The sequence below is a fragment of the Haematobia irritans genome, chromosome 3 (assembly GCF_050003625.1).
Source record: "Haematobia irritans isolate KBUSLIRL chromosome 3, ASM5000362v1, whole genome shotgun sequence".
Taxonomy (NCBI): domain Eukaryota; kingdom Metazoa; phylum Arthropoda; class Insecta; order Diptera; family Muscidae; genus Haematobia; species Haematobia irritans.
This window is the reverse complement of record NC_134399.1, coordinates 75,746,378-75,772,005: the sequence shown is the minus strand read 5'-3', so window position 1 is coordinate 75,772,005 and position 25,628 is coordinate 75,746,378. Positions and strand designations below refer to the sequence as shown.

Sequence of the window (25,628 nt, the reverse complement as noted above, 5' to 3'; positions counted from 1 at the left end):
TGGAGGGTACATAAGCTTCGGCCTCGCCGAACTTACGGCCGTATATACTTGTTCTGTAACATTATCTCCATATGGAAAACAATGTTACGAAGTTTTAAGAATTCTTGCCATCGCCAACTGTTGCCACAGCAAGCAATTCGATAGTGACTTGCAGTCTTTAGTATAACTTTCTACGCAATCCATTGTGGAGGGTACATAAGATTCGGCCTGGCCGAACTTATGGCCTTATATACTTGCTTTTTTGCTCCAAATATGTGAAGTTGCTTTACTTCTTTAATTTGGAGAATTAAAACTTATCCGGAGCGTGCTCTTTTAGTTTCATCGTGTGAGAGATGGTTTGTGAGTTCCAGAAGCAGTGATTTTGATATGGAGGACAAAGAACGTCCAGGACAGACGTAGAAGTTTAAAAATCGTGTAATGGAGGCATTACTCGATGAGGAATCGTGTCAAATGCAAAAATGATGCTATTAGGAATGATTCACAAGCATGTAAATTGGGTACGGTACGTGCCGAAGCCAAGAAACGTCGAAAGTCGATTTTCACTTGTGAACAGCTGTTCTAAAGGCAACAAAGGAAAAGTATTTTGCATCACAACATTACTGGTGATGAAAAGTGGATCCACTAAGATATTCCAAGCGAAAAGATCATATCATGTTCTATGTATTTGGTGAAATCATGCGTTTAAGCCGATCATTGTGTGATAAATGGCCACAAGGGGCGACAATATGATTTTGCCACACGATAACGCTCGGCCACATGATTCAAAATCCTTATTTGGAAGCACTCAAATGGGAAGTGTGTCGGAATAAATTCATTACATGTTTGAGTATATCGAACGATTGTTTTCTTTCGTATTTCAAACGAAAGAAAATTGAGTTTGGTTTCTCCATGTCGACAAGCAACTCGCTTCATATTTTGTTGTCAAGTTGGAAATGAACGTATACAATATCTGTCAAGAAAAAAGTAAAAATATTGTTAAATTGTATGAATTCTCCGACCAAAAATTTGAAAATACTCATAAACATAATGTATTTTCATACAAACGAAATTAACTTCTAAAAGTACAGAAACCCAAACTGATTCGAATTCGAGTGACTACACCCAAAAACAATTTACTTGGATCCAACGATTCTAACCTTCCGTTAAAGATTTTAGTACTGATTCCGAGCTAAAGATGTGGCTTCTTTAAAAAACAACAAAAAAACATTTGTAGCGACATGTCTGGCTTTAAATCTACAATCTATAAAATTAAAATTAGGATACAGATCAGAGAACGGCTGCGATCTACCACAATCAACCAGTGTATTTAGTAAAAACCAATATTTGCAATCTTTAAACATCAATTGGAAACGCCAATTGGGCTATACCAAAACATGGACCGATACGGACCATTTTCGACATACCTCTTTATGGTCCTAAAATACCTCTAGATTTTCAGGCAAATCGGATAGAAAATACAGTTTCTAGAAGCCCAAGAAACATAATCGGGAGATCGGTCTATATGGGGGCTATACCAAAACATGGACCGATGGACACCATTTTCGGCACACCTTTTTATAGTCCTCAAGTACCTCTAGATTTTTAATTTCAGGCAAATTGGATAAAAACTACGGTTTTTATAAGCCCAAGACCCCCAATCCGGAAATCGGTTTATATGGGGACTATATCAAAACTTGGACTATCTTCGAGCTTGACCTGCCTGCAAACAAAAAACGAATCTGTGCCAAATTTCAGCACGATAGCGCCATTATTGAAGGCTGTTGCGTGATTACAACAGACAGACCGACGGACATGCTTATATCGTCTTAGAATTTCTCCCTCATCAAGAATAAATATACTTTAAAGGGTGATACGGTCAAAATTTGGTCAAGGGAAAACGCGTGTAAATCGGTGAAATCGTTTATTTAAAAAATCAAATTAAATTTCTTTTTCAAGTTCAATTAGTAAAAAATTCAGGACAAATATTCAGTTAGGTTTTCGCTTTTCCAAATCCGAATTGCCGGGCCTCACGCTTGACACCTGCCATCAGATTTTGTACAGCCACCTTGTCCACCTTCTTCGCCGCAGAAAGCCAGTTTGCCTTGAACTGCTGCTCGTCCTTAGCAGTTTTTTTGGTCTTCTTTAGGTTCGGCTTGACAATAGCCCAGTATTTCTCAATTGGGCGGAGCTCTGGCGTGTTGGGAGGGTTCTTGTCCTTGGGAACCACCTGCACGTTGTTGGCGGCGTACCACTCCATGGCCTTTTTACCGTAATGGCAAGATGCCAAATCCGGCCAAAACAGTACGGAACAACCGTGTTTCTTCAGGAAAGGCAGCAGACGTTTATTCAAACACTCTTTCACGTAAATTTCTTGGTTGACAGCCCCGGAAGCTATGAAAATGCTGCTTTTCAAGCCAAACCAGATATTTCTTTGCGAACTTTGACAGTTTTATGTGCTTGAAAATATCTGCTACCTTTCCCCTTCCTTTTGCCGTATAAAACTCCTGTCCCGGAAGCTGCTTGTAGTCGGCTTTGACGTAGGTTTCGTCGTCCATTACCACGCAGTCAAACTTCGTCAGCATCGTCGTGTACAGCCTCCGGGATCGCGCTTTGGCCGTCGTATTTTGTTTATCATCGCGTTTTGGAGTCACCACCTTCTTGTAAGTCGATAGTCCGGCTCGTTTTTTGGCTCGATGCACGGTTGTAGACGATACACCCAGCTTATTTGCGGCATCTCGGAGAGTGAGGTTAGGGTTTCGCTTGAAACTACCGGCAACTCTCTTTGTCGTCTCAGCGGCTTCCGGTTTTCGATTTCCCCCCGATCCAGACTTCCTGGCTGTCGACAAACGTTCCCCAAACACTTTAATTACATTTGTAACGGTTGATTGATAACGGAGCAAAATTTTGATACGCTGCTCTTCTTGCTTGGAGGGCATTTTGACAACTGAAGAGTGAATTCCAAAATCAAAATAGGAGCAACATTCTACACAAACACACCTTCAAAATGAGGGGTGTTCAGGTTTTTTAAATGCAAAATTGAAAGAAATACGTCAAGTTTATATTGACCAAATTTTGACCGTATCACCCTTTACAGAGGAGTAGCCATAGACCCAACTTTAAGTATATGCATCGGCTTAGAATTCTGAGTCGATTTAGCGATGTCCGTCTGTCTGGCTGTCCCTCTGTCGGTCTGTATATATAATTTTGTATGCAATGTACACCTCGCAATTTAAGTCCCATCGAACTCAAATTTGGCATGAGGTCTTTCTTTGGTCAGAGACAATCGCTATTGATTTTGGAAAAAATGGGTTCAGATAGATAGCTGCCATCTACATTTATCGCCGGTTTGATCATAATTGATGTATTTATGAACCGATCTTCTTCAAATTTCGTACATCTGAATTTTTTTTCAAGTCCCGAAAAACTTGCAAAATATCAGCTTCAGATTTACATATAGATCTCATATGTATTTATATGGCCCCAGAGTCCAGAATTTTATGTTGATTTGAAAAAATGGCTAAACGACTTGAAGATCGAATGTGTTCGCTGATTGAAGAATCTGAAAACCGCATCGTACGAAAACTTGAAATGAAGCTCACTGAACTAAGAACTGACTTGAACGATGTAACTGAAAGGGTTTCAAAAATGGAAGCAATGGTGAATGAAGTTCAAGTGATGAAATGCCAAATAAAGGAATTAAAACTTCAGGCTTTAATACAGGAGAATGCCCCTTTTTCAGCAGATCTTCGTATTAGTGGTATCCCTTTTATGGAAAATGAAAATCTGCATAGAACCTTTATAGCTATATGTAATAGCTGCAATATAAAGGCTCCATCGTTAAAATCTATTCATCGTCTACAGAATAGAAACAATACAAAAGAGAGAGACTCGCCTGATGCTGTCATTATAGCAACACTCATGTCTCCCTATGACAAGAACTACTTCTTGAAATCATTGTCAATCTTCAAAAAGAGAAACAATAACAGTCTACTACTCAGCTCAATTGGCTTCGACTCCAACAGGCAGTATTACATCAACGAAAACATATCCAACACTAATTATCGAATTCTACAATGTGCTTTGAGTCTAAAAAAGAAAAAAATTATACAGACTGCCTACACTTTTAAAGGATTAGTGTACATAAAGCGATTACAGGATGATACCCCGCTGTGCATTGAGCATATAGATGTCCTGGATGGGTTTCGCCGACTTGCCCAAGAAACTAATACTCAGGTTGCTAACCGCTCTGGTGATAATTTGGATCATTAAGATAGGCCAACTTGTATCAAGTTATTTCAAAGTATCATGAATTTTAACTTTATTTCTTTTTATAATATTATTTTTTATACATAGTAGTACCACATATTTTTTCACTTATACTCTTATAGCATTCAATAGCCGCGTCACACATTATGTCACTGTGGAGTTTTGTTGTTTTTTCTTGCTGGATCATTATGAGTTCTCTTTATGATTAGTCTTCCAGAGGCGTTACGGCAAATATGGTGCGAATTTTAGCCAAACAGAGAGACGGATTGAGGATATGTCATATTAATGCCCAGAGTCTCAATAACAAGATTGATGAGTTTGGATATATTTTTGATAACTCAGACATTGATATTGTATGTGTATCGGAAACATGGTTTAGGAGTTCGACACCAGACTCTCTCGTGGGTTTGAAGGGATACAAGGTATTTAGGGCAGACAGATCTAGTCGTGGAGGGGGGACTGCAATATATGTCAGGGATTACCTACGGTGCAATTTGTGTATGAAATCTGGCGATGGACAGCCAATTGAATATGTTTTTGTGGAAATTATTTCCTCCTTGAGCAGGATTCTGATTGGTTGTGTTTATAGACCTAACAACTCCATTGATATGACGTTTTTCTTTGATATGCTGGATAGTATATTAATTCCTTATAATGATGTTGTAATCTCTGGCGATTTTAACTCTAATATTATAGTCGATAGTAACATCACGGCACCTATGTTGACTTTGGGACTAGTACCAACGAACTCATCCAATCCTACTCACTATACCGATACTAACAGCTCACTCATAGATATTTTTTTCGTTAGTGAGCCAACCAAGGTTTTGTTGTACGATCAGATTTCTGCATCGTGTTTTTCGAAGCACGATTTGATTTTTATGTCATATCGCTTTCAGGTTCGTAGGAAACAGACAACGTATACCTTTAGGGATTTTAGGAATATTAATTATGTCCATTTGGAAGCATTGGCTTCGTGTGTAAATTGGGATCTAATGAACGGTATGGTATCCGTGGATGACCAACTCTTTTTTCTACAGGATAATGTCAAATGTCTTCAGGACACGTTATTGCCTTTGAAGACAAAGAGGGTCTCTTCGAATTCAAAACCATGGTTCAACGATGAGGCCCGGATAGCTATAAGGGAACGAGACTTAGCCTTTTCAAGATGGAAACGGTTTAGAACGTCTTCTTTGCGGGAGGAATTTCGTGTGCTTAGGAAACGAGCGAATGTCGGGATAAGACGCGCTAAGACACGTTATTTTTATGACAGATTCTCCTCGGCTCTGGGATCGAAACATACATGGAGGATAATACGGGAGATTGGATTAGGCAAGGACTCAGGTAGCGATGACCTTGTTGACGTCGATGAACTTAATCGTAAATTTATTGACATTTCGAACGTTCCGATCGGGCACGATTTTTATGATTTTGACATTGACACATTGGATTTTAGGTTAGGTTAGGTTAGGTTATGTGGCAGCCCGATGTATCAGGCTCACTTAGACTATTCAGTCCATTGTGATACCACATTGGTGAACTTCTCTCTTATCACTGAGTGCTGCCCGATTCCATGTTAAGCTCAATGATAAGGGACCTCCTTTTTATAGCCGAGTCCGAACGGCGTTCCACATTGCAGTGAAACCACTTAGAGAAGCTTTGAAACCCTCAGAAATGTCACCAGCATTACTGAGGTGGGATAATCCACCGCTGAAAAACTTTTTGGTGTTCGGTCGTAGCAGGAATCGATCCCACGACATTGTGTATGCAAGGCGGGCATGCTAACCATTGCACCACGGTGGCTCCCCACATTGGATTTTGGTGCGAATGATAGCGGATTTGAATTTTCATGTATTGATTCAGGCGATGTTGTGCATAGTTTCACCCTTGTGAAATCGAATGCTATGGGCTACGATGGCATTGACCCCCGGTTTCTGAAAATATTATTACCGATCTTATTACCATATATAACAAACTTGTTTAACAGGATTATTTATACGGGTTCATTTCCTACAGCATGGAAACATAGCAAGATCATCCCATTACCGAAGAATTGCAACGAATATAGGCCGATATCTATCTTAAGTTTTCTTTCCAAAGTACTTGAAAAGATTATGTATAAGCAGGTATCTGATTATCTCTCTGACAATTCATTGCTCTTTGAGAAGCAATCTGGGTTCCGACCCAATCATAGTTGCATAACTGCCTTGACTGATGTCTCAGAGGACATTAGATGTAACATGGAGAAAAATGAGGTGACGATCCTGGTGTTGCTTGATCACTCTAAAGCATTTGACTCAGTTGATCACAAACTTCTTTGCGCCAAACTTCTGAATATTTTTAAGTTTTCGTCTTGTGCGACACGGTTTATTTGGTCTTATTTATGTAATAGAACGCAATCTGTCTGTAGTAATGGGATGGTTTCAGAAGTTTTGTCCATAAATAAAGGGGTTCCACAGGGGTCAATTTTGGGTCCACTACTTTTCTCCATGTACACCAATGATTTACCGTGCCAACTTTCGTTCAGTAGGGTACACTTGTATGCGGATGACGTCCAGTTGTATATTTCGAGCCCAGTTGCGGAACTAGATGATTGTATTTGCAAACTGAACTTTGACTTATCTCAAATATACACTTGGGCGACGGCGAACGGGCTTTGCCTCAATCCTTCGAAATCGAAATACATCGCGATTGGTAGGAGGCATTCTAGTTCAATACCCTCTTTGGATGTTAGGATCAATAATGAACGCATTTTAAATGTTACGACTGCTAGGAATCTTGGCATTGTTTTTAATAACACCCTCACCTGGTCCAATCACATAAGTGCTGCAATCGGACAGGGTTATTCGAAGCTGAGGACACTTTGGTCGACTCATTATTACACTCCTCTTAGGGTAAGGTGTCTCTTGGCGAAATGTTATGTGATACCGGGGATTTTATATGGCGTTGAACTTTTTGCAAGCTGCGATTCGGTTAGTAGGCGCAGATTGAATGTATTTTTTAATAACGTTACGCGTTATGTCTATAGATTGAGATGACGCGACTCTGTTACACAATTCTCTCGCACTATATATGGAGTTTCGCTTGATGAACTAATGTCAATTAGGGGCCTTTTATTTCTACACAAGATAATACACTCGGAAGTTCCGGCATACCTATTCGATAGACTTAGATTTGCTCGTTCTAACAGGGGAAGAACACTTATACCACTGGTGCATCGTACATTGGTCTCTGATTGGCAATTTTTCATATCATCCATACGTCTCTGGAATACACTTCCACATAATATTCAAACAACAAGTGACATTTTGCAATTTAAAAAGATATTATTTGATAATTTTCGCTTACAGCAGAGGATAAATTTCTATTGAATGCTACATTTATTTACTTTTTTATTTCATACTTTTTTATTTCATTTTTGATTATTAATTTCTCGTTTTTTCATATTTGTTCATTTTTTATTGGTTTATTTTTTTTTCTTTTCTATTTATGGTTATTTTTTTTTTGTTTTACCCTATTTCTTACACCTTTCAATTTTTATTTACAATAGTGTAATTTTTATATCAATTCAATTTGAATCGTATATTTTTTTTCTTTTGTTTTAATTTAATTTTTTTTTGTTTTAATATAATTTCTTTCAATTTTTTGTCTTTTCCATTTTTATATACATATGTTAAATTTTTTTTCTTCATGGATTCACAATATCAAATGTAAATTTACCAAAACTTTTATTCTTAGGTATTATAATGTTATTATTTTATATTAAATGGATAATTGTAACATGTAACTGTAATTATAAGAATCTAATATTCTTGTTGTACATGTCATAAATAAAACAATCATAAAATATTTGCATCAAATTTTTTACAAGGTATACAACTGATTGTATTTAGTTGATTGTAGATTTAGTTATAGCTCTCATATATATCTTTCGCCCCATTGACACTCGTACACCGAAAGATTTCTTTTCGTACAAAGAACGAAAAATTTCATTATAAGTACGAAGTTTGTCATTGTTTTATAACCAAAGAAATTTTTCATTAAAAGTACGAAATATTTCGTTCTTTTCAGAAGAAAAATTCATCCAAATTTTTCGTAGTTTGTAAAAAAATTGTACTTACTATGAAACAATTTCGTTCTTCTTATGAAAAGTTTTCGTACATTTTATGAAAAACTTTCATACTTTTTATGAAAAATTTTCGTACTATTTATGAAACAATTTCGTTCTTTTTATGAAAATGTTTCATACTTTTTATGAAAAACTTTCGTACTTTTTTTTCAAAAATGTTCCAACTATTAGAAAAAAATTTGATGGTCGAATGTGCATTTGGTTGTAGTAACAATTGTTAAAAATGTCATCACTACTTTACATCTTAAGTTTTTTAATAATTTTTAGTTTTATTGCTTCACTTTTATTCATAGTGCGCTATCACCCAAATGAGAAGTAGCATAGAAATGCATAAAAAATAGAGTAAATGAATGAATGTCGCGAACGGAAATTTAACAACTTCAATGAAACTTCTTCATTATTTTAAAGGAAAAGTTTCGTACTTTTTATGAAGAAATTTTAACGCCGAATTTTTCGTAATATATTCATAAATTCGTAGAAACTTTTTCACAAAAATCATGAAATTTGAAGAAAGTTTCGTTAAAAGTACGAGACGTTTACGAAGAAAAATTAATGTAAAATATTTCGTAGACGTTTCGTATATTCGTAAAATGTTCTTCGTAAAATTTACGAACATGAATGAAAATTTCGTTGTTTTAATAAAGAATTCACGAAAAATAGTTAATGAAGAATTCTTCGTAAAACTAACGAAGAGAATTCTTTCGGTGTATACACAGTTTCTTTGGAGAATTAATTAACATTCGAACTATGCATGTCAAATTTGGTCGAAATCGGTTCAGATTTTGATATAGCTCCCATATATATTTCGCCCGATATACATTTTTTTGGCCCCAGTGGCCAGAATTTTATAGTGATATGCTTGCAGAAAGACTAATGGTATCGTCAAGAAAAAATTTTCGGATCCAAAAAGAACATTTTCACAAATTTTTGGGCTGCTCTTTTCTTGTTGGATATTTCATATTTTACACTATTACAATAAGGCCTCAAGCATTTTACGACTGGACGTATATGTTACATAGATTGGTGTGTGTCTGAAACAAATAAGGACGTATATATATATAATGTAGGAAAATTTTCTCATATATAGTACACAACATTTGTTTTCTATACCCTCCACCATAGGGGTATATTAACTTTGTCATTCCGTTTGTAACACATCGAAATATTCTGGGCCGTGGTGAAATTCTGAGTCGATCAAAGCATGTCCGTTCGTCCGTCCGTCACGCTAAATTCCGAACGAAACTATTGACTTGAAACTTGGCACAAGTAGTTGATATTGAAGTAGGTCGGACGGTATTGCAAATGGACCATATCGCACCACTTTTACGTATAGCCCCCATATAAATCGATCCCCAGATTTGACTTGCGATGACTCTTAGACAAGCAACTTTCATCTGATCGGGTTGAAATTTGGTAGGTGGTGTTGACTTGAAACTTGGCACAAGCAGTTGTTATTGAAGTGGGTCGGACGGTATTGCAAATGGACCATATCGCACCACTTTTACGTATAGCCCCCCAGATTTGGCTTGCGAAGCCTCTAAGACAAGCAACTTTCATTCGATCCGGTTGAAATTTGATAGGTGGTGTTAATATATGATATCTAACTACCATATCGGTTCATAATTATATAAAGCCCCTATATAAATCGATCCCCAGATTTGACCTCCGGAGCCTGTTGGACGAGCAAAATTCATCCTATCTGGTTGAAATTTGGTACGTGGTGTTAGTATGTGGTCTCTAACAACCATGCAAAAATAAGTCCATATCGGTCCATAATTACATATAAACCTTTTCCCAGATTTGACCTCCGGAGGCTCTTGGAGGTGCAAAAGTCATACGATCCGATTGAAATGCAAAAATTGGTCCATATTGGTCCATAATTATATATAGCCCTCATATAAACCGATCCCCAGATTTGAGCTTCGGAGCCTATTGGGCGAAATTTGGTACGTGGTGTTAGTATATGGTATCTAACAGGGCTGTGGAGTCGGAGCCGGAGTCTTGGAGTCGGAGTGTGAAGACCTTGCTGGAGTCGGAGCTGGAGTCGTAGAAATGTTGGTCGACTCCGACTCCGGCTAAACAAAATTTGAAAAACACTTAATATCTTTCTAACTAAAGAAATATTTCGACAAATTAGATTCCATTAGGGTTTTCAATCGAACAACGAAAAGCGAAGTACTGGATTTCAGGCCATTCAAAGTGTTTTTATATGGGTGAAATTTCTCGGTGATGTAAAAATTAGATTTGACTAAAATATGGGCTGAATTGGTCAATTGCATTGTCCATTTTTAACATATTAAAATATCGATTAATGATCCTATATATACTCTTGATAGAGGTCAATTTTAAGGCAATATAACAGTAGAATCTAACCTTCTGATTTTTTGGCAGGCATGTCGAATTCGAAGATAGGTCATACCGGACAATTTTTTGGTATAGCAACACATTTAAACCCCAACTTTCGATTTTTTTAAAGAATTTTTTCCCAGTCTAAAATGTTGACGAGATTTATCAGAAATTTTGAATTTAGAGTTATTTGAGAGGGCGGAATTTTCCCGTCGGCCCAGATTTTGAGATATCCCTACATAATTACTTGAGAAATATACACCCAATTAAACCACTGCCGGTCGAAATTCTTAAATTAATGGCTTGTAATGTACATAACTGATAGACCACTTATAAATCGATGTTTCACTTATTTCTATAGAAACAATATTCGTAACTGTCCAGCTATTCCTGTTATATGTTGTATGGTAGTTGTTATTTAAAATCCCGCCCGTCCTAATTTTTGTCAGTTTATTTTTGTTTTATATATCCGACACATTACATTTTTTAACATCTAAACATTCTATTTGATTAGTCCGACATTTTGATTTTATTATTATTTTTCTTTTTTATGTAAATTTATTTTTTATAAAATGCCTATATAGACCAATACCAGGATTTTACTTCTAAAACTTCTGGAAGCCTAATTACTTTTTGAAATTTTGTGTTTTTATAAATATATATTCTGGAGGTTGTTGTTATCTACCCATATTTTGATGTGGTCTCTATATAGTCTTGTGTCGTATTTTAATTTATTGGCCTGAAATTAAAATGTATGTTAGAGTTCTTTACTTCCCAAAAAGGCTGAGGTTTGTCGTCGAGTCATATCAACATTTAAAATTAGAGTTTTTTTTTTTGACATACGAGTATAAACACATATGGCAAAATGGAATACTTATATCGGCCTATTTTTGAAACCTTAAAAATACAATTGGAATACTGTTAAAATGAGATTTGGGTACACCACCTGGAGTCGACTCCAGAGTCGATGCTAATAAGAAATGCTGGAGTCGGAGCCGGAGTCGAGCAAAATTGACTCGGCTCCACAGCCCTGGTAACTAATAATCATGCAAAAATTGGTCCATATCGGTCCATAATTTTATATAGAGCACCATTATAAACCGATCCCCAAATTTGATCTCCGGAACCTCTTGGAGGAGCAAAATTCATCCAATCAGGCTAAAATTTGGTACGTGGTATTAGTATATGGTCTTAACAAGCATGCAAAAATTAAACCGATTCCAAGATTTAACCTCCGGAGGCTCTTGGAGGAGCAAAATTCATCCGATCCGGTTGAAATTTGGTACATTTTGCTAGTATGTGGCCGATAACAACCACGTCAAACTTGGTCCATATCGATCTATAGTTATATATAGCCCGCAGATAAACTGAACCCCAATCACACAAAAATTGGTCCATATCGGTTCATAATTGTAAAGGGTGGTTAAAATTTCAAGGGCCGATGTTGATTTTGAATAAAACACAAACTATTTAGGAAATTATTGTAATTTTATTTTATTATGATATATTGGTATTACTCAATTATGTATGGAACAAAATATCGGCCAAATGGGCGCCCCGACCTCGGTGGCACACCTTCATCCGATGGTCCAAATTGTCGATGACGCTGACCCATAATGGAGGTTCTATGCCGTTAATGTACCGAATTATCTCATCCTTTAGCTCTTAAATTGTTGCTGGCTTATCGACGTACACCTTTTCTTTCAAATAACCCCAAAGAAAAAAGTCCAACGGTGTCAAATCACATGATCTTGGCGGCCAATTGACATTGCCATTACGTGAGATAACACGGCCATTGAATTTGTTGCGCAAAAGAGCCATTGTTTCGTTAGCTGTATAGCAAGTGGCGCCGTCCTGCTGAAACCACATATCGTTCACATCCATATCTTCCAACTCGGGCCATAAAAAGTTCGTTATCATCTCACGATAGCGAACACCATTCACAGTAACTGCCTGACCGGCCTCATTTTGGAAAAAATTCGACCCGATGATGCCGCCAGCCCATAAACCGCACCAAACAGTCACTCTTTGTGGGTGCATTGGTTTTTCGATAATCACTCTTGGATTCTCATTCGCCCAAATGCGGCAATTCTGTTTATTGACGAATCCACTAAGGTGAAAATGTGCCTCAACACTGAAGATGATTTTCTTCGAAAATTGATCATCCATTGTTGCCATTTCTTGGAACCATTTAACACGTTGTTGGATTGTGTATCTCTCCATGGTTCAAATTGAGTAAGTCTGAAATAGAGAAATGTCAAATAAAATTCGGAAAAAAAAACTTGGCGTTTAGGTGTGGTTCACATTCAACATCGGCCCTTACAATTTAACCACCCTTTATATAGCCTCCATATAAAGCGATCCCCATATTTCAATTCTGGCTCTCTAATTACCGTGCTCTAATATACCGGTCAATAACTGACTTATGTACGTATTTAATCTGTTTTTTTTTTGTCAAATATAAACAACGTGTAGACTAACTTACAATTTAGAAGCCGATGTTAAGAAGTTTTAAGATACCTTGCCATCGGTAAGTATTACCACAACACAAGTAATTCGAGTGTGAATCACAGTCTTTAGTAGAAGTTTCTACTCAATCAATGGTGGAGGGTACATAAGATTCGGCCTGGCCGAATATACTTGTTTTTCTTGGTGTGTGCTCGAATGTTCTCATATCAACTGTTGCTTGTTGCTTTTAATCGTACCCAGAGAATGTTGGAAATCGTTTAGGTTCCTTCATTCATTCTTTATAGGTTAGCACTCTTTTAAGTCCATCTCTTTTCCTGTTTCAGAAGTGCAATGGGCATTTGTTTCCTTGTTTACCTAATACAGAGCTTTGTCAGGAAAATCTAATATGTGTCCTATGGGGTAACATGTTAAATATGCTTTTCCAGTACAGGTAATGAAAAAACATTTTTGCACAAATTGAAGAGTTATTACGGAAACATTTTACAATTCAGAGTAGAATGCAAATAGCCATAAACTCAATGCAACATGGTCATTGAGAGTTATTGTTTGATTTTTAAAAATGCATAAGAGAAAAGACTAAACATGGGCGCAGAGTAGTTACACAAATCTTCATGATAATATACATATACATTTTTACGACCAACTTCCAATGAGGCACAAACGGCGACTTATCATATATTACAGGGTATAAATCAATTCAATAAGATATATATCTCATTGATGAGGTATCGTCTGATTTTCACAAATACAAGGAGGCTCATATGCAACAAATTTCAGCTTTCTATCATTTCTAAACCACTCGTATTACTGCGGAAAGATTCTATAAAAATTTCCTTTGTTTTTGTGCATATTAAAACAGTTTTTTCTCGTACCTGTCATTAGCACTGTTGGTTTCCGTTTTAATGTTTTTATAGTTCTGTTGCTTGTTTAATAAGTTATTATTTTCCATTAACTTAGGGATTGCTTTCAAATACTGGATTCCTCCTTTGTTTTACTTTATTTCAATAGTTGCATGACAAACATTTATCACAGAGCACTTAATACTTTATATGTCATTATCCAATGAGATTTCGGAAAAAATGGCAAACAAACGAAAACTTGTAAAAATGGCTTAAATTTTTCTATACTTGTAAATCGAGCGATAAATCATAAATACGCTTTTGCGAAGTTGACTTCAAATTGGTTCAGATTTAAATATTTCCCATATTTTTATACCCTCCATCATAGGATGGTATATTAACTTTGTCATTCCATTTGTAACACATCGAAATATAATCTAAGGCCCCATAAAGTATATATATATTCTGGGTCGTGGCCAAATTGTGAGTCGATCTAAACATGTCCGTCCGTCCGTCCGTCTGTTGAAATTACATTAACTTCCGAACGAAACAAGCTATCGACTTAAAATTTGGCATAAGAAGTTGTTATTTATGTAGGTAGGATGGTATTGCTAATGGGCCATATCGGGCCACTTTTACGTATAGTTCCAATATAAACCGAACCCCGGATTTGGCTTGCGGAGCCTCTTAGAGAAGCAAATTTCATCCAATCCGGTTGAAACTTGGCACGTGGTGTCAGTATATGGTCTCTAACAATTGTGCAAAAATTGGTTCACATCGGTCCATAATTATATAGACCCCATATAAACCGATCCCCAGATTTGACCTCCGAAGCTTCTTGGAGGAGCACCATTCATTCGATCCGGTTGAAATGTGCACGCAGAGAAGGAATATGATCACCTCAAACATGTTTCAAGAGCAAAATGTTATTTTTGTATGGTGATCATGTAACATGTTTGTCACTAAAATATTATTTTCTCGACAAATATAACCTGCTTGCCGAAATCAGATACATGATTTCCGAGAAAATAACATGGTTGCGAAAACCATGTTACATGGTCACCACCCAAAAATAACATTTTGCTCTTAAAACATGTTTGAGGTGATCATATTCCTTCTCTGGGTGTGGTACATGGTGTTAGTATATGGTCTCTAAATACTATGCAAGAATTGGTCCACATCGGTACATAATAATTTATATAGGCTCTATATAGACCGATCCCAAGATTTGAACTTGAGGTCCTCCTCTAAAACTGCAAAAAAAAATTCTTAAGTTTTCTTGAAATTTACGAAGAGGCAACCTTCCTTACCACACACTTGAAGTAAAGTTTCAAGAATTTTCAGGGAAGGTTAGGGGTGCTATTCACTACTGTGTTTGTCGACATTGTATCGGGGAAAGTGACGTCTCTTTAAAACAATAGAGCAAAATTTAAACATTTCCGATCTACTTGAAATTTACAGGGAACGTGGGAGGAGGTGATTAAATTTATACATGATTTTTAAATTAGTATATGATTTTTCGATATCTGGTTGGGGAAGGGGAAAATTGAAATAAACTTTGTCGATTTACTTCAATAGAATTTATAGGGACCATTGAGTAGTTGTGAAATTAATTTAGGTTACGTGATAGTCCGATATCAGGTCGGTGTGGAGCGAAGGTGGGGAGAGGGTTCCCTTTCGTCCGTTTTCTTTTTTCCTTAAATTGAAAGTAGATGGTTGTCCGTAAATGGGAACTCGGTAAATAATGTTATGATTTTCGCACAGGCTTCTGCCAGACTTCTTTTTAGTAAAGAACTTAAATTTACATGAAATTTTCAGCCAACGTAGAGGGTGCATCATTTTCCAACATTTTAGCAAATGTTAATGTAGTAAAATTTTTTACTACTTTTGCTTTTTCCGATTTATTGGATGGGAAACAGTAATTCTTTGTATGTTATAATATAGTGCTAAATTTTCAGAAATGTTGAGGAGAAGGATACCTTTCCTTGACAAACCACACTTAAAATTCACAACAACTATAGAAGATTGACCAACTACTTCAATACAGAACATTGTTTAAAAAATTTGGAGGAAAGGGTACACCCTCTCCCCGACATTTTTTAAGACGAACCGTTTTATATATGCATATCCGCCGTATTTGTACCTATGAACGAAAAAGCAAATAGTCCGATTTGTTTGAAAGAATTCACATCTTTTCGAATTTGTTTTCAGCACGAAGGATATGGTTAGCTAAGTAAATGCAAAATGTTCCTACAAATATGCTTCGGAAGGCGCAGCGAAACGGGCCGGGTTACGCTAGTATACTATAAAAAGAAATATAACACTATTATTAAATACTTAGGCATAAGATACCATTTGTAAATATTGTAGTATAGCATTGTTAGTCTGTAAGGATTACTCCATAGATGAATAAAAAAAGTATATACGGCCGTAAGTTCGGCCAGACCGAAGCTTATGTACCCTCCACCATGGATTGCGTAGAAACTTCTTCTAAACACTGCCATCCACAATCGAATTACTTGGGTTGTGGTAACGTTTGCCGATGGCAAGGTATATTACAACCTCCCAACACCGTCTTCTAAATTGTAAGTAAGTCCACGAGTGGTATATATTAAATTAAAAAAGACCGATCAAATACATATATAATTCAGTTTGACAAAATTTTGTATAGAAATTAAATTTTAACAAAATTTTCTATAGAAATAACATTTTGACAAAATTTTCTATAGAAATAAAATTTTGGTAGATTATTTTTGGCTCAAGTGGCAACCATGATTATGAACCGATATGGACCAATTTTTGTGTGATTGGGGATCGGCTATATATAACTATAGACCGATATGGACCAATTTTGGTATGGTTGTTAGCGGCCATATACTAACACAACGTTCCAAATTTGAACCGGATCGGATGTTAGAGACCATATACTAACACCATGTTCTAAATTTCAACCGTATCGGATGAAATTTTCTTCTCTTACAGGCTCCGCAAGCCAAATTTGGGGATCGGTTTATATGGGGGCTATATATAATTATGAACCTATGTGGACCAATTTTTGCATGGATGTGAGAGACCATGTACTAACACCACGTTCCACATTTGAACCGGATCGGATGAAATTTGCTCCTCCAAGAGGCTCCGGAGGTCAAATCTGAAGAACAGTTTATATAGGGGCTATACATAATTATGGACCGATATGGACCAATTCCGGCACGGTTGTTAGAGACCAATACTAACACCATGTTCCACTTTCAACCGGATCGGATAAAATTTGCTTCTATTAGAGGCTCCGCCAGCCAAATCTGGTGATCGGTTTATATGGGGGGGGGGGCTATATATAATTATGGACCGATGTGGACTAGTTTTTGCATGGTTGTTAGAGACCATATACCAAAACCATGTACCAAATTTCAGCCGGATCGGATGAAATTTGCTTCTCTTTGAGGCTCCGCCAGCCAAATCTGGCGATCGGTTTATATGGGGGCTATATATAATTATGGACCGATGTGGACCATGTACCAAATTTCAGCCGGATCGGATGAAATTTGCTTCTCTTTGAGGCTCCGCCATCCAAATCTGGCGATCGGTTTATATGGTAGCATGATTACATAATTATATATGTGGCATGATTACATAATTATATATATAATTATGGACCGATGTGGACTAGTTTTTGCATGGTTGGTAGGGACCATATACCAACACCATGTACCAAATTTCAGCCAGATCGAATGAAATAGGCTTCACTTAGAGGCTCCGCAAGCCAAATCTGAGGATCCGTTTATATGGGGGCTAAAGTGGACCTACATCAATAACAACTACTTGTGCCAAGTTTCAAGTCGATAGCTTGTTTCGTTCGGAAGATAGCGTGATTTCAACAGACGGAGGGACGGACATGCTCAGATCGACTCAGAATTTCACCACGACCCAGAATATATATACTTTATGGGGTCTTAAAGCAATATTTCGATGTGTTACAAACGGAATGACAAAGTTAATACCCCCATCCTATGGTGGAGGGTATAAAAAAAAGTCCTTTTGTCCTTATGATTAGGTGATTCAATTTAAAAATGGGTATCTTATCATCAAAGAAAATGCTGTTTGACTAAAGTCAATTTGTCTGCAATAATTGTGAAAATGTTTTCAAAATTAATTAAATTATCTTTAAATTCGTTGTCTTTTTGCATCCTGACAACTAAGCGTTCAGCACTATTTAAAGACGATTTTTACTTGACACATTGCATAATTTATACTTGAAGTCGAGACGATTTAAGTTTTCATTAACTCGTTTTTAAATGTCTTTGATAGCACATTAAGAAGAAAGCTGAAAAACCCCAATAAAGGGTGATACCGTCAAAATTTGGTCAAGGGAAAACGCGTGTAAATCGGTGAAATCGTTTATTTAAAAAATCAAATTAAATTTCTTTTTCAACTTCAATTAGTATAAAATTCAGGAAAAATATTCAGTTAGGCTTTCGCTTTTCCAAATCTGAATTGCCGGGCTTCACGCTTGACACCTGCCATCAGATTTTGTACAGCCACCTTGTCCACCTTCTACACCGCAGAAAGCCAGTTTGCCTTGAACTGCTGCTCGTCCTTAGCAGTTTTTTGGTCTTCTTTAGGTTCCGCTTGACAATAGCCCAGTATTTCTCAATTGGGCGGAGCTCTGGCGTGTTGGGAGGGTTCTTGTCCTTGGGAACCACCTGCACATTGTTGGCGGCGTACCACTCCATGGCCTTTTTACCGTAATGGCAAGATGCCAAATCCGGCCAAAACAGTACGGAACAACCGTGTTTCTTCAGGAAAGGCAGCAGACGTTTATTCAAACACTCTTTCACGTAAATTTCTTGGTTGACAGTCCCGGAAGCTATGAAAATGCTGCTTTTCAAGCCACAGGTACAGATGGCTTGCCAAACCAGATTTTTCTTTGCGAACTTTGACAGTTTTATGTGCTTGAAAATATCTGCTACCTTTCCCCTTCCTTTTGCCGTATAAAACTCCTGTCCCGGAAGCTGCTTGTAGTCGGCTTTGACGTAGGTTTCGTCGTCCATTACCACGCAGTCAAACTTCGTCAGCATCGTCGTATACAGCCTCCGGGATCGCGCTTTGGCCGTCGTATTTTGTTTATCATCGCGATTTGGAGTCACTACCTTCTTGTAAGTCGATAGTCCTGCTCGTTTTTTGGCTCGATGCACGGTTGTAGACGATACACCCAGCTTATTTGCGGCATCTCGGAGAGAGAGGTTAGGGTTTCGCTTGAAACTACCGGCAACTCTTTTTGTCGTCTCAGCGGCTTCCGATTTTCGATTTCCCCCCGATCCAGACTTCCTGGCTGTCGACAAACGTTCCCCAAATACTTTAATTACATTTGTAACGGTTGATTTGGCAACTTTTAGCGATTTTGCCAGCTTTGCGTGCGAGTAGCTCGGATTTTCGCGATGCGCGAGCAAAATTTTGATACGCTGCTCTTCTTGCTTGGACGGCATTTTGACAACTGAAGAGTGAATTCCAAAATCAAACTAGGAGCAACATTCTACACACACACACACCTTCAAAATGAGGGGTGTTCAGGTTTTTTAAATGCAAAATTGAAAGAAATACGTCAAGTTTATATTGACCAAATTTTGACCGTATCACCCTTTAAATTAAAATTTGGTTTCTTTAATCACATATGCAAAACCCAAATTTTAAAGTGTCTTGTGTCTGAAATGTAACATTATTTAAATTTTCCGCTTCTTTGGCTCAGAATCAATACCAAAATCATTAGTGTAAAGACAACGTCTTTGGACCCGGACATATTTTTTCTTTGCCGTGATGCAATACTGACATCATCATCATAAATCTGTCAGATTAGCGGTTTAGGAATGATAGCAATCTGCGGGTGGTTGTAATACATAACAGTAACCCTGTTGGGTCGTGATGTCTGTATATTACATGCGTTGCCATCCGGTTATATCTGGTGCCTTGTTCTTACTGATCAATTTAACAATAACGCCGATCATCAACATAGAATCTCGGTATCTGGGACCTCAACGTGTGCTCTCTCCCACCTCCGATTCATCGATGTATTTTGGCCCATTCCCCGCGAAGCGTCCTCTTGACATGTTCGACACTTTTTCAAATTTACTCTTCAAACTGCCTCCGGCGCCAAAGCCCAACGCTGTTATCACAGTACTCATCCAAACAACCATCAAGGGATAAACATCCAGGAGTATAGGGGTTGACCTATATTATCTGGAGCACGAGATCCAGCGCTACGAACGATAGCCTCTAGAACTGGCATACCAGGGAAGTCTGAACAGGATTCACTAGGATACAGTAGCTAAGCGGCGAAAAGCTACATTGTTAATCGTGTTCTCGGAGTACGACCACCACTCATAGCACCAGAGGAAAGAGACCTCCCACGGCAGACAAGGGTAGTTTTAGCACAACTAAGAACAGACAAGTGCAGCTGCCTCAATTCCTACTAATCAATGATTAATACCAGGGTCCATAACACCATCTGCAAACAAGAGCCACATGACACGCTTCACCTATTCGCTTGCCCAGCTAAACCTACCCGGCTAACCACCAGATCACTCTGGACATATCTTATCGTAGTCGCAGGGTATCTTGATCAGGATACAAGCTGATGTACCCCCATAACAAAAATGTATGAAATTACGAAAAACTCTTACAACAACAACAAGCCTAACGGATTGAGATACGCAGATTTTGTTGGGTATTGTGCGGTAGAAATGAAGCGAGGAACCCGCTTTTTAAGCCATTCTAGGTTGACGCTTGCTGGGTGTGATAGTGCTGAGACCTGTTGGTATGTTCATGATCTGTGGCCGAAATCTTTGCCTGCCCAGGGCTTCAATACTAGTTTTATGACTTTTCCAGATAATTGACTCCACGGTCGCTGAATACGAGTGGGGAGCGACCGAAATGTTTGCCCGCCCAGGGCTTCAATACTGGTAATTGACGCCACAGATAATTGACGCCACGGTTGCTGAATATGAGTGGGGAGCGACTTTGTGCCATTTCAGCTGCCCACGCCATTACCATCGGAGGTGCAAATATAAATACAAATAAAAAAAATGTATTCACCTTTAAATGTGAAAGATAGTCACTTGGGGTTTCCAGCAAAATATAAAGCACACTGAAAAAAAGCATGCCCGGTTTCAAAGATTTTGTCTTTACTTTAAAAATTTTGGTATTGATTCCGAGCCAAAGAAGCGGAGAATACAAGTAAGGATACTTTTAAGGCACAATTTTCTTTTAATTTGGGATTTTGTGTACTTGCTTCTAGGAAGCAAATTATAATTTGTCACTTTTTCAGTTTTTTCTTCATATACTGTAAAAGTCCTTTAAAAACGAGTTAACGACGGCATTATTATTTTCCAAATTATTATTTTCCAAATTATTATTTTCCAAATTAAGATTCGAATTTCAGTAGCAATTATGCTATGTTTGAAATAAAAAACGTCTTTAAAATAAAGTGTTGAAAAACATTTCCTATATTTGAACGATTTTTTGCTTTTTAGTCAAGATTCAAAAAGACAACAAATATAAAGAAAATTTCATTAAATTTAAAGAAATTTTCTGAATTATTAAAGTCAAGTTGGCCTTAGCCCAAACATTTTTTTCATGTTATGATACCCATTTTTAAGTGAAATCACTTAATTATAAGGACAATACAACTTTGAAAAGTTTATAAACTTTTGGACAAGGACAAAAATTTATATTAGAGAAATGCGTCTTCTATGCTAAGCAAAATTTGCATTCGTATTCTAAAGACATGAAATCTTTGAACTCACGACAATATTTTTTTCAGTGCAATAACAATATACAGCTTGAATTCCATTACGAATAACTTCATTTGTGAATGCTAAAACCAAAATGCTTTTGTAAGCTTGTTAAAGTTAGTTAGTTAGTTAGTTAAATGAACTGTCATTGGAATAAATCCGTATAAATCAGATAGCCTGCACTGACAAAAATATTTACGCAACCTAAATTTAGAATGCGGTGATTTTGAAAATATTAAAGACTAATTTCTTTAAAATAATTAAATATGAATTAAAATATAGTTATAATCTTTGCTTCAAAAATTTTTTTAACTGCATTTAGAACACAAATTTTGGAAATTTGCATCCAAATATAGGCTAAGACTTATTTTGAGGATTTAGCATTCTTGGTTTAAGTTTCTTTTTTTTTTTTGATTAAGAAAACAATTTTTACTTTGAAGTAAACATTATAATTTATATTTTTAAACTGGCAATTGTTTGTACGTGAATAGCTTTATTAATCGAATCGCTTTATTAAACGAAAGGAGAATGAAAACTCCATAAATGAGATCTGTATCCTAATTTTAATTATATGGATCGTAGATTTAAAGCCAGATAGGTCGGTAAAAATGTCTTTATTTTAAAGAAGCCATATCTTTGGCTCGGAATCAATACCAAAATCCTTAAAGAAAGTTCAAAATCTTTGACGATGGTTGCAATACATATCTGCCACAATGTATTGGCCAACATACATAAGCATTCTCAGTCCTCTCCTTGATGAGGCCCTTTCGACTAAGTTTATGAATTTTTCTATTCTCTGAAATGAAAAACTTGTGGGACATCTGTTCACTCCTAATGAACCGATAATGCTGATGATGACATCCGGAGAAAATTCTTCAACATCCAACACCCATTTATTAACGGTCACAAGTATTGGACATGACCACAAGCAATCTATGTGCCAAACAAATGAAGTAGAATTTTTCCAAATACTTTTGGAAATTTAATGACTTTTTTGACTAATGTGACTTTAGTTTTTTACATCCGCTTCTCAATCTTGTTGGACATCCTTCCTTCTTCCTGCCCTGCCAACCCGTAAACGATAACTGCCATACATTTTGATGACTTTGGCAAAATGGGCACAATATTTATCTTATTTTCATTTTGCTCCCAGGGTATAGTGCAACTTTCCATAGTTGTTTTCCATTAGTTTTGCTTGATGGTCGTGCATTTCTTCGATGAACGAATGAGGATGAACTATCTGGTGAAGCCAAAGGGATGAGGGTCTAGAGGAGTGATAACTTCAAAACTGAACAGTACCGACGAAGTATAGTTCAAATGTCGCATATCATGTGCACGTGACTGAAATACCAAGGAAATATGGTGCTGTACATTTCTGTTCGAATGCAGGAGAGGTAAAGGGGTGGACAAGTGAACTTGTGACAGCGGCCACTTAAGTTAAGCGATTTTTTTTTTTGGGAATCTATATGAACGAGAGATATTCGATATGTTTGCCACTAAGTTTTCTTTTATATTGGCTAAGAAATGTTGAATTAGTGGCGAAAATCAGTTCTTGTCTTCTTGTTCTTCCATTTTTCTTTTCGAAGAACATGTGTTACCATTGTATCGCATCCAGAGTATGCACTGTGAATAGAAGATACGAATTTTGGACGAGAGTTTTATAACTACAACCATAGGATTATCCCACCTCAGTAATACTGGTGACATTTCTGAGGGTTCCAGCTTCTCTAAGTGGTTTCACTGCAAGGTGGAACGCCGTTCGGACTCGGCTATAAAAAGGAGGTCCCTTGTCATTGAGCTTAACATGGAATCGGGCAGCACTCAGTGATAAGAGAGAAGTTCACCAATGTGGTATCACAATGGACTGAATAGTTTAAGTGAGCCTGATACATCGGGCTGCCACTTAACCTAACCTAACCTATAGAATGGGGAGTATAGTAACTTTGTCTTTTCCTTTGTCGACCTTTCTTAGTTGATCAAGCGATGTGCGTCCATACGTCTGTTGAAATCACGCTAACTTCACAACGAAACGAACTTTCGACTTGAAGCTTTGTAGAAGTAGTTGTTGTTAATGTGGGCCAGATGCTATTGCAAATGGATCATAGCGTACCACTTTTATGTATAGCCCCCATATAAACCGATCCCCACATTTGATTTACGGAGCCTCTTGGAAAAGCAATTTTCAACCAATCAGGAAATTTCTTACGTGATGTAAGTATAAGCCCTCCAACAACCACATAAAAATTTGTCCATATCGGTCCATAATTTTATATAGACCCCATACAACCCCAGATTTCACTTTTGGAGCATTTTGGAGGAATAAATTTCATATGATCCAGTTGAAGCCTGATATACAATGTCCGTATAGGCTTTCTAACCATGTCCAAAAAAGTTCTATATCTGTCTTTAATTTTATATGGCCATCATATAAACCGACCCCCAGATTTGACTTCCGCAGACTCTTGGAAGAGCAAATTTCATCAGATCCGTGAGATGGTATATGCCATCTAATAACAAAAATTGGATCATATCGTTCCCAGTGTGAACACCTCAGACAAGTGATACGTGGTGGAATAACATACAGACCTGCTAGGAAGCTGCTTTTCGAACTTCGACAGGATGTCTCCTCTCCGATTTTTTCAAAATGAATAGGGATGGTCTTTCAGCCGAAATAAAACGCTGTGCAAAATTTGATGATGAACGGATGATCGAACTGAAACTTTGCACACAAAAATACATAAACAGACGGACATTGCTAAATCGACTCAAAATTTAATTAACACAAAAAATATTACCAAAAGTTTTCCAACTAAAATTTTAATTGAATTCTATTAAATTTAACACATTTTCAATTAAAACAAAAATAAATCACAGAAATTAATAGTAACAAGTATATATGTGCGTAAGTTCGGCCAGGCCGAATCTTATGTACCCTCCACCATGGATTGCGTAGAAACTTCTACGAAAGACTGTCACCCACAATCGAATTACTTGAGTTGTGGTATCTTAAAACTTCTTAACATCGTTTTCTAAATTGTGAGTTAGTCCATACGTGGTATATATTAGACAAAAAAGTTATGTATAGTTAAGTCTACAAATAATAACGAATCGATATGGACTTTTTGCACGGTACGTAGAGAGCCAGAATTGAAATATGGGGGTCGCTTATATAGGGGCTATATACAATTATGAACTTGATATGGACCAATTTTTGTGTGATTGGAAATCGATTTATCTGAGGGATATATATAACTATAGACCGATATGGACCTAGTTAGGCATGGTTGCTAACGACCATATTCTAGCACAATGTACCAAATTTCAACTCACTCGGATGAAATTTGCTCCTCCAAGAGGCTCCAAAACCAAATCTCGGGATCGGTTTATATGGGGGCTATGTATGATTATGAACTGATATGGACCACTTTTGGCATGTTTGTTAAATATCATATACTACCACCACGTACCAAATTTGAAGCAGATCGGACGAATTTTGCTTCTCCAAAAGGCACCAGAGGTCAGATCTGGGGATCGGTTTATATGGGAGCTATATAAAATTATAAAATTAAATTATATAAAATTATGAAATTAAGGAATTGTGTAACTGTAATTAATATATATTTGTTTTTCCGTATAACGATGTTAATAAAACTAATTAAAATTAAAGATTAATAAAAGAATTAAAACTAAAATAAGAATATGTATATAATTATTCGTCTCACGTTCCTTTAACGGGTATTGATGTATCCTGTAGAATTCGAGAAGCGAGTTAGAGTATAAATGCAAGGCACAAATATGGACAGCTGCGTGAAT

At 37.0% G+C, this 25,628-nt stretch overlaps 1 protein-coding gene across 1 annotated transcript; it reads left to right on the top strand.

Annotated features, from left to right (window-relative positions):
- The first annotated feature begins 4,478 nt into the window (after nt 1-4,478).
- On the top strand, nt 4,479-18,369 carry LOC142230995 (uncharacterized). Its single transcript, XM_075301613.1, has 3 exons — nt 4,479-5,625; nt 6,262-6,500; nt 18,337-18,369. The coding sequence occupies exons 1-3, from the start codon at nt 4,479-4,481 to the stop codon at nt 18,367-18,369; spliced, it is 1,419 nt and encodes a 472-aa protein (XP_075157728.1).
- The last annotated feature ends 7,259 nt before the right edge of the window (nt 18,370-25,628 follow it).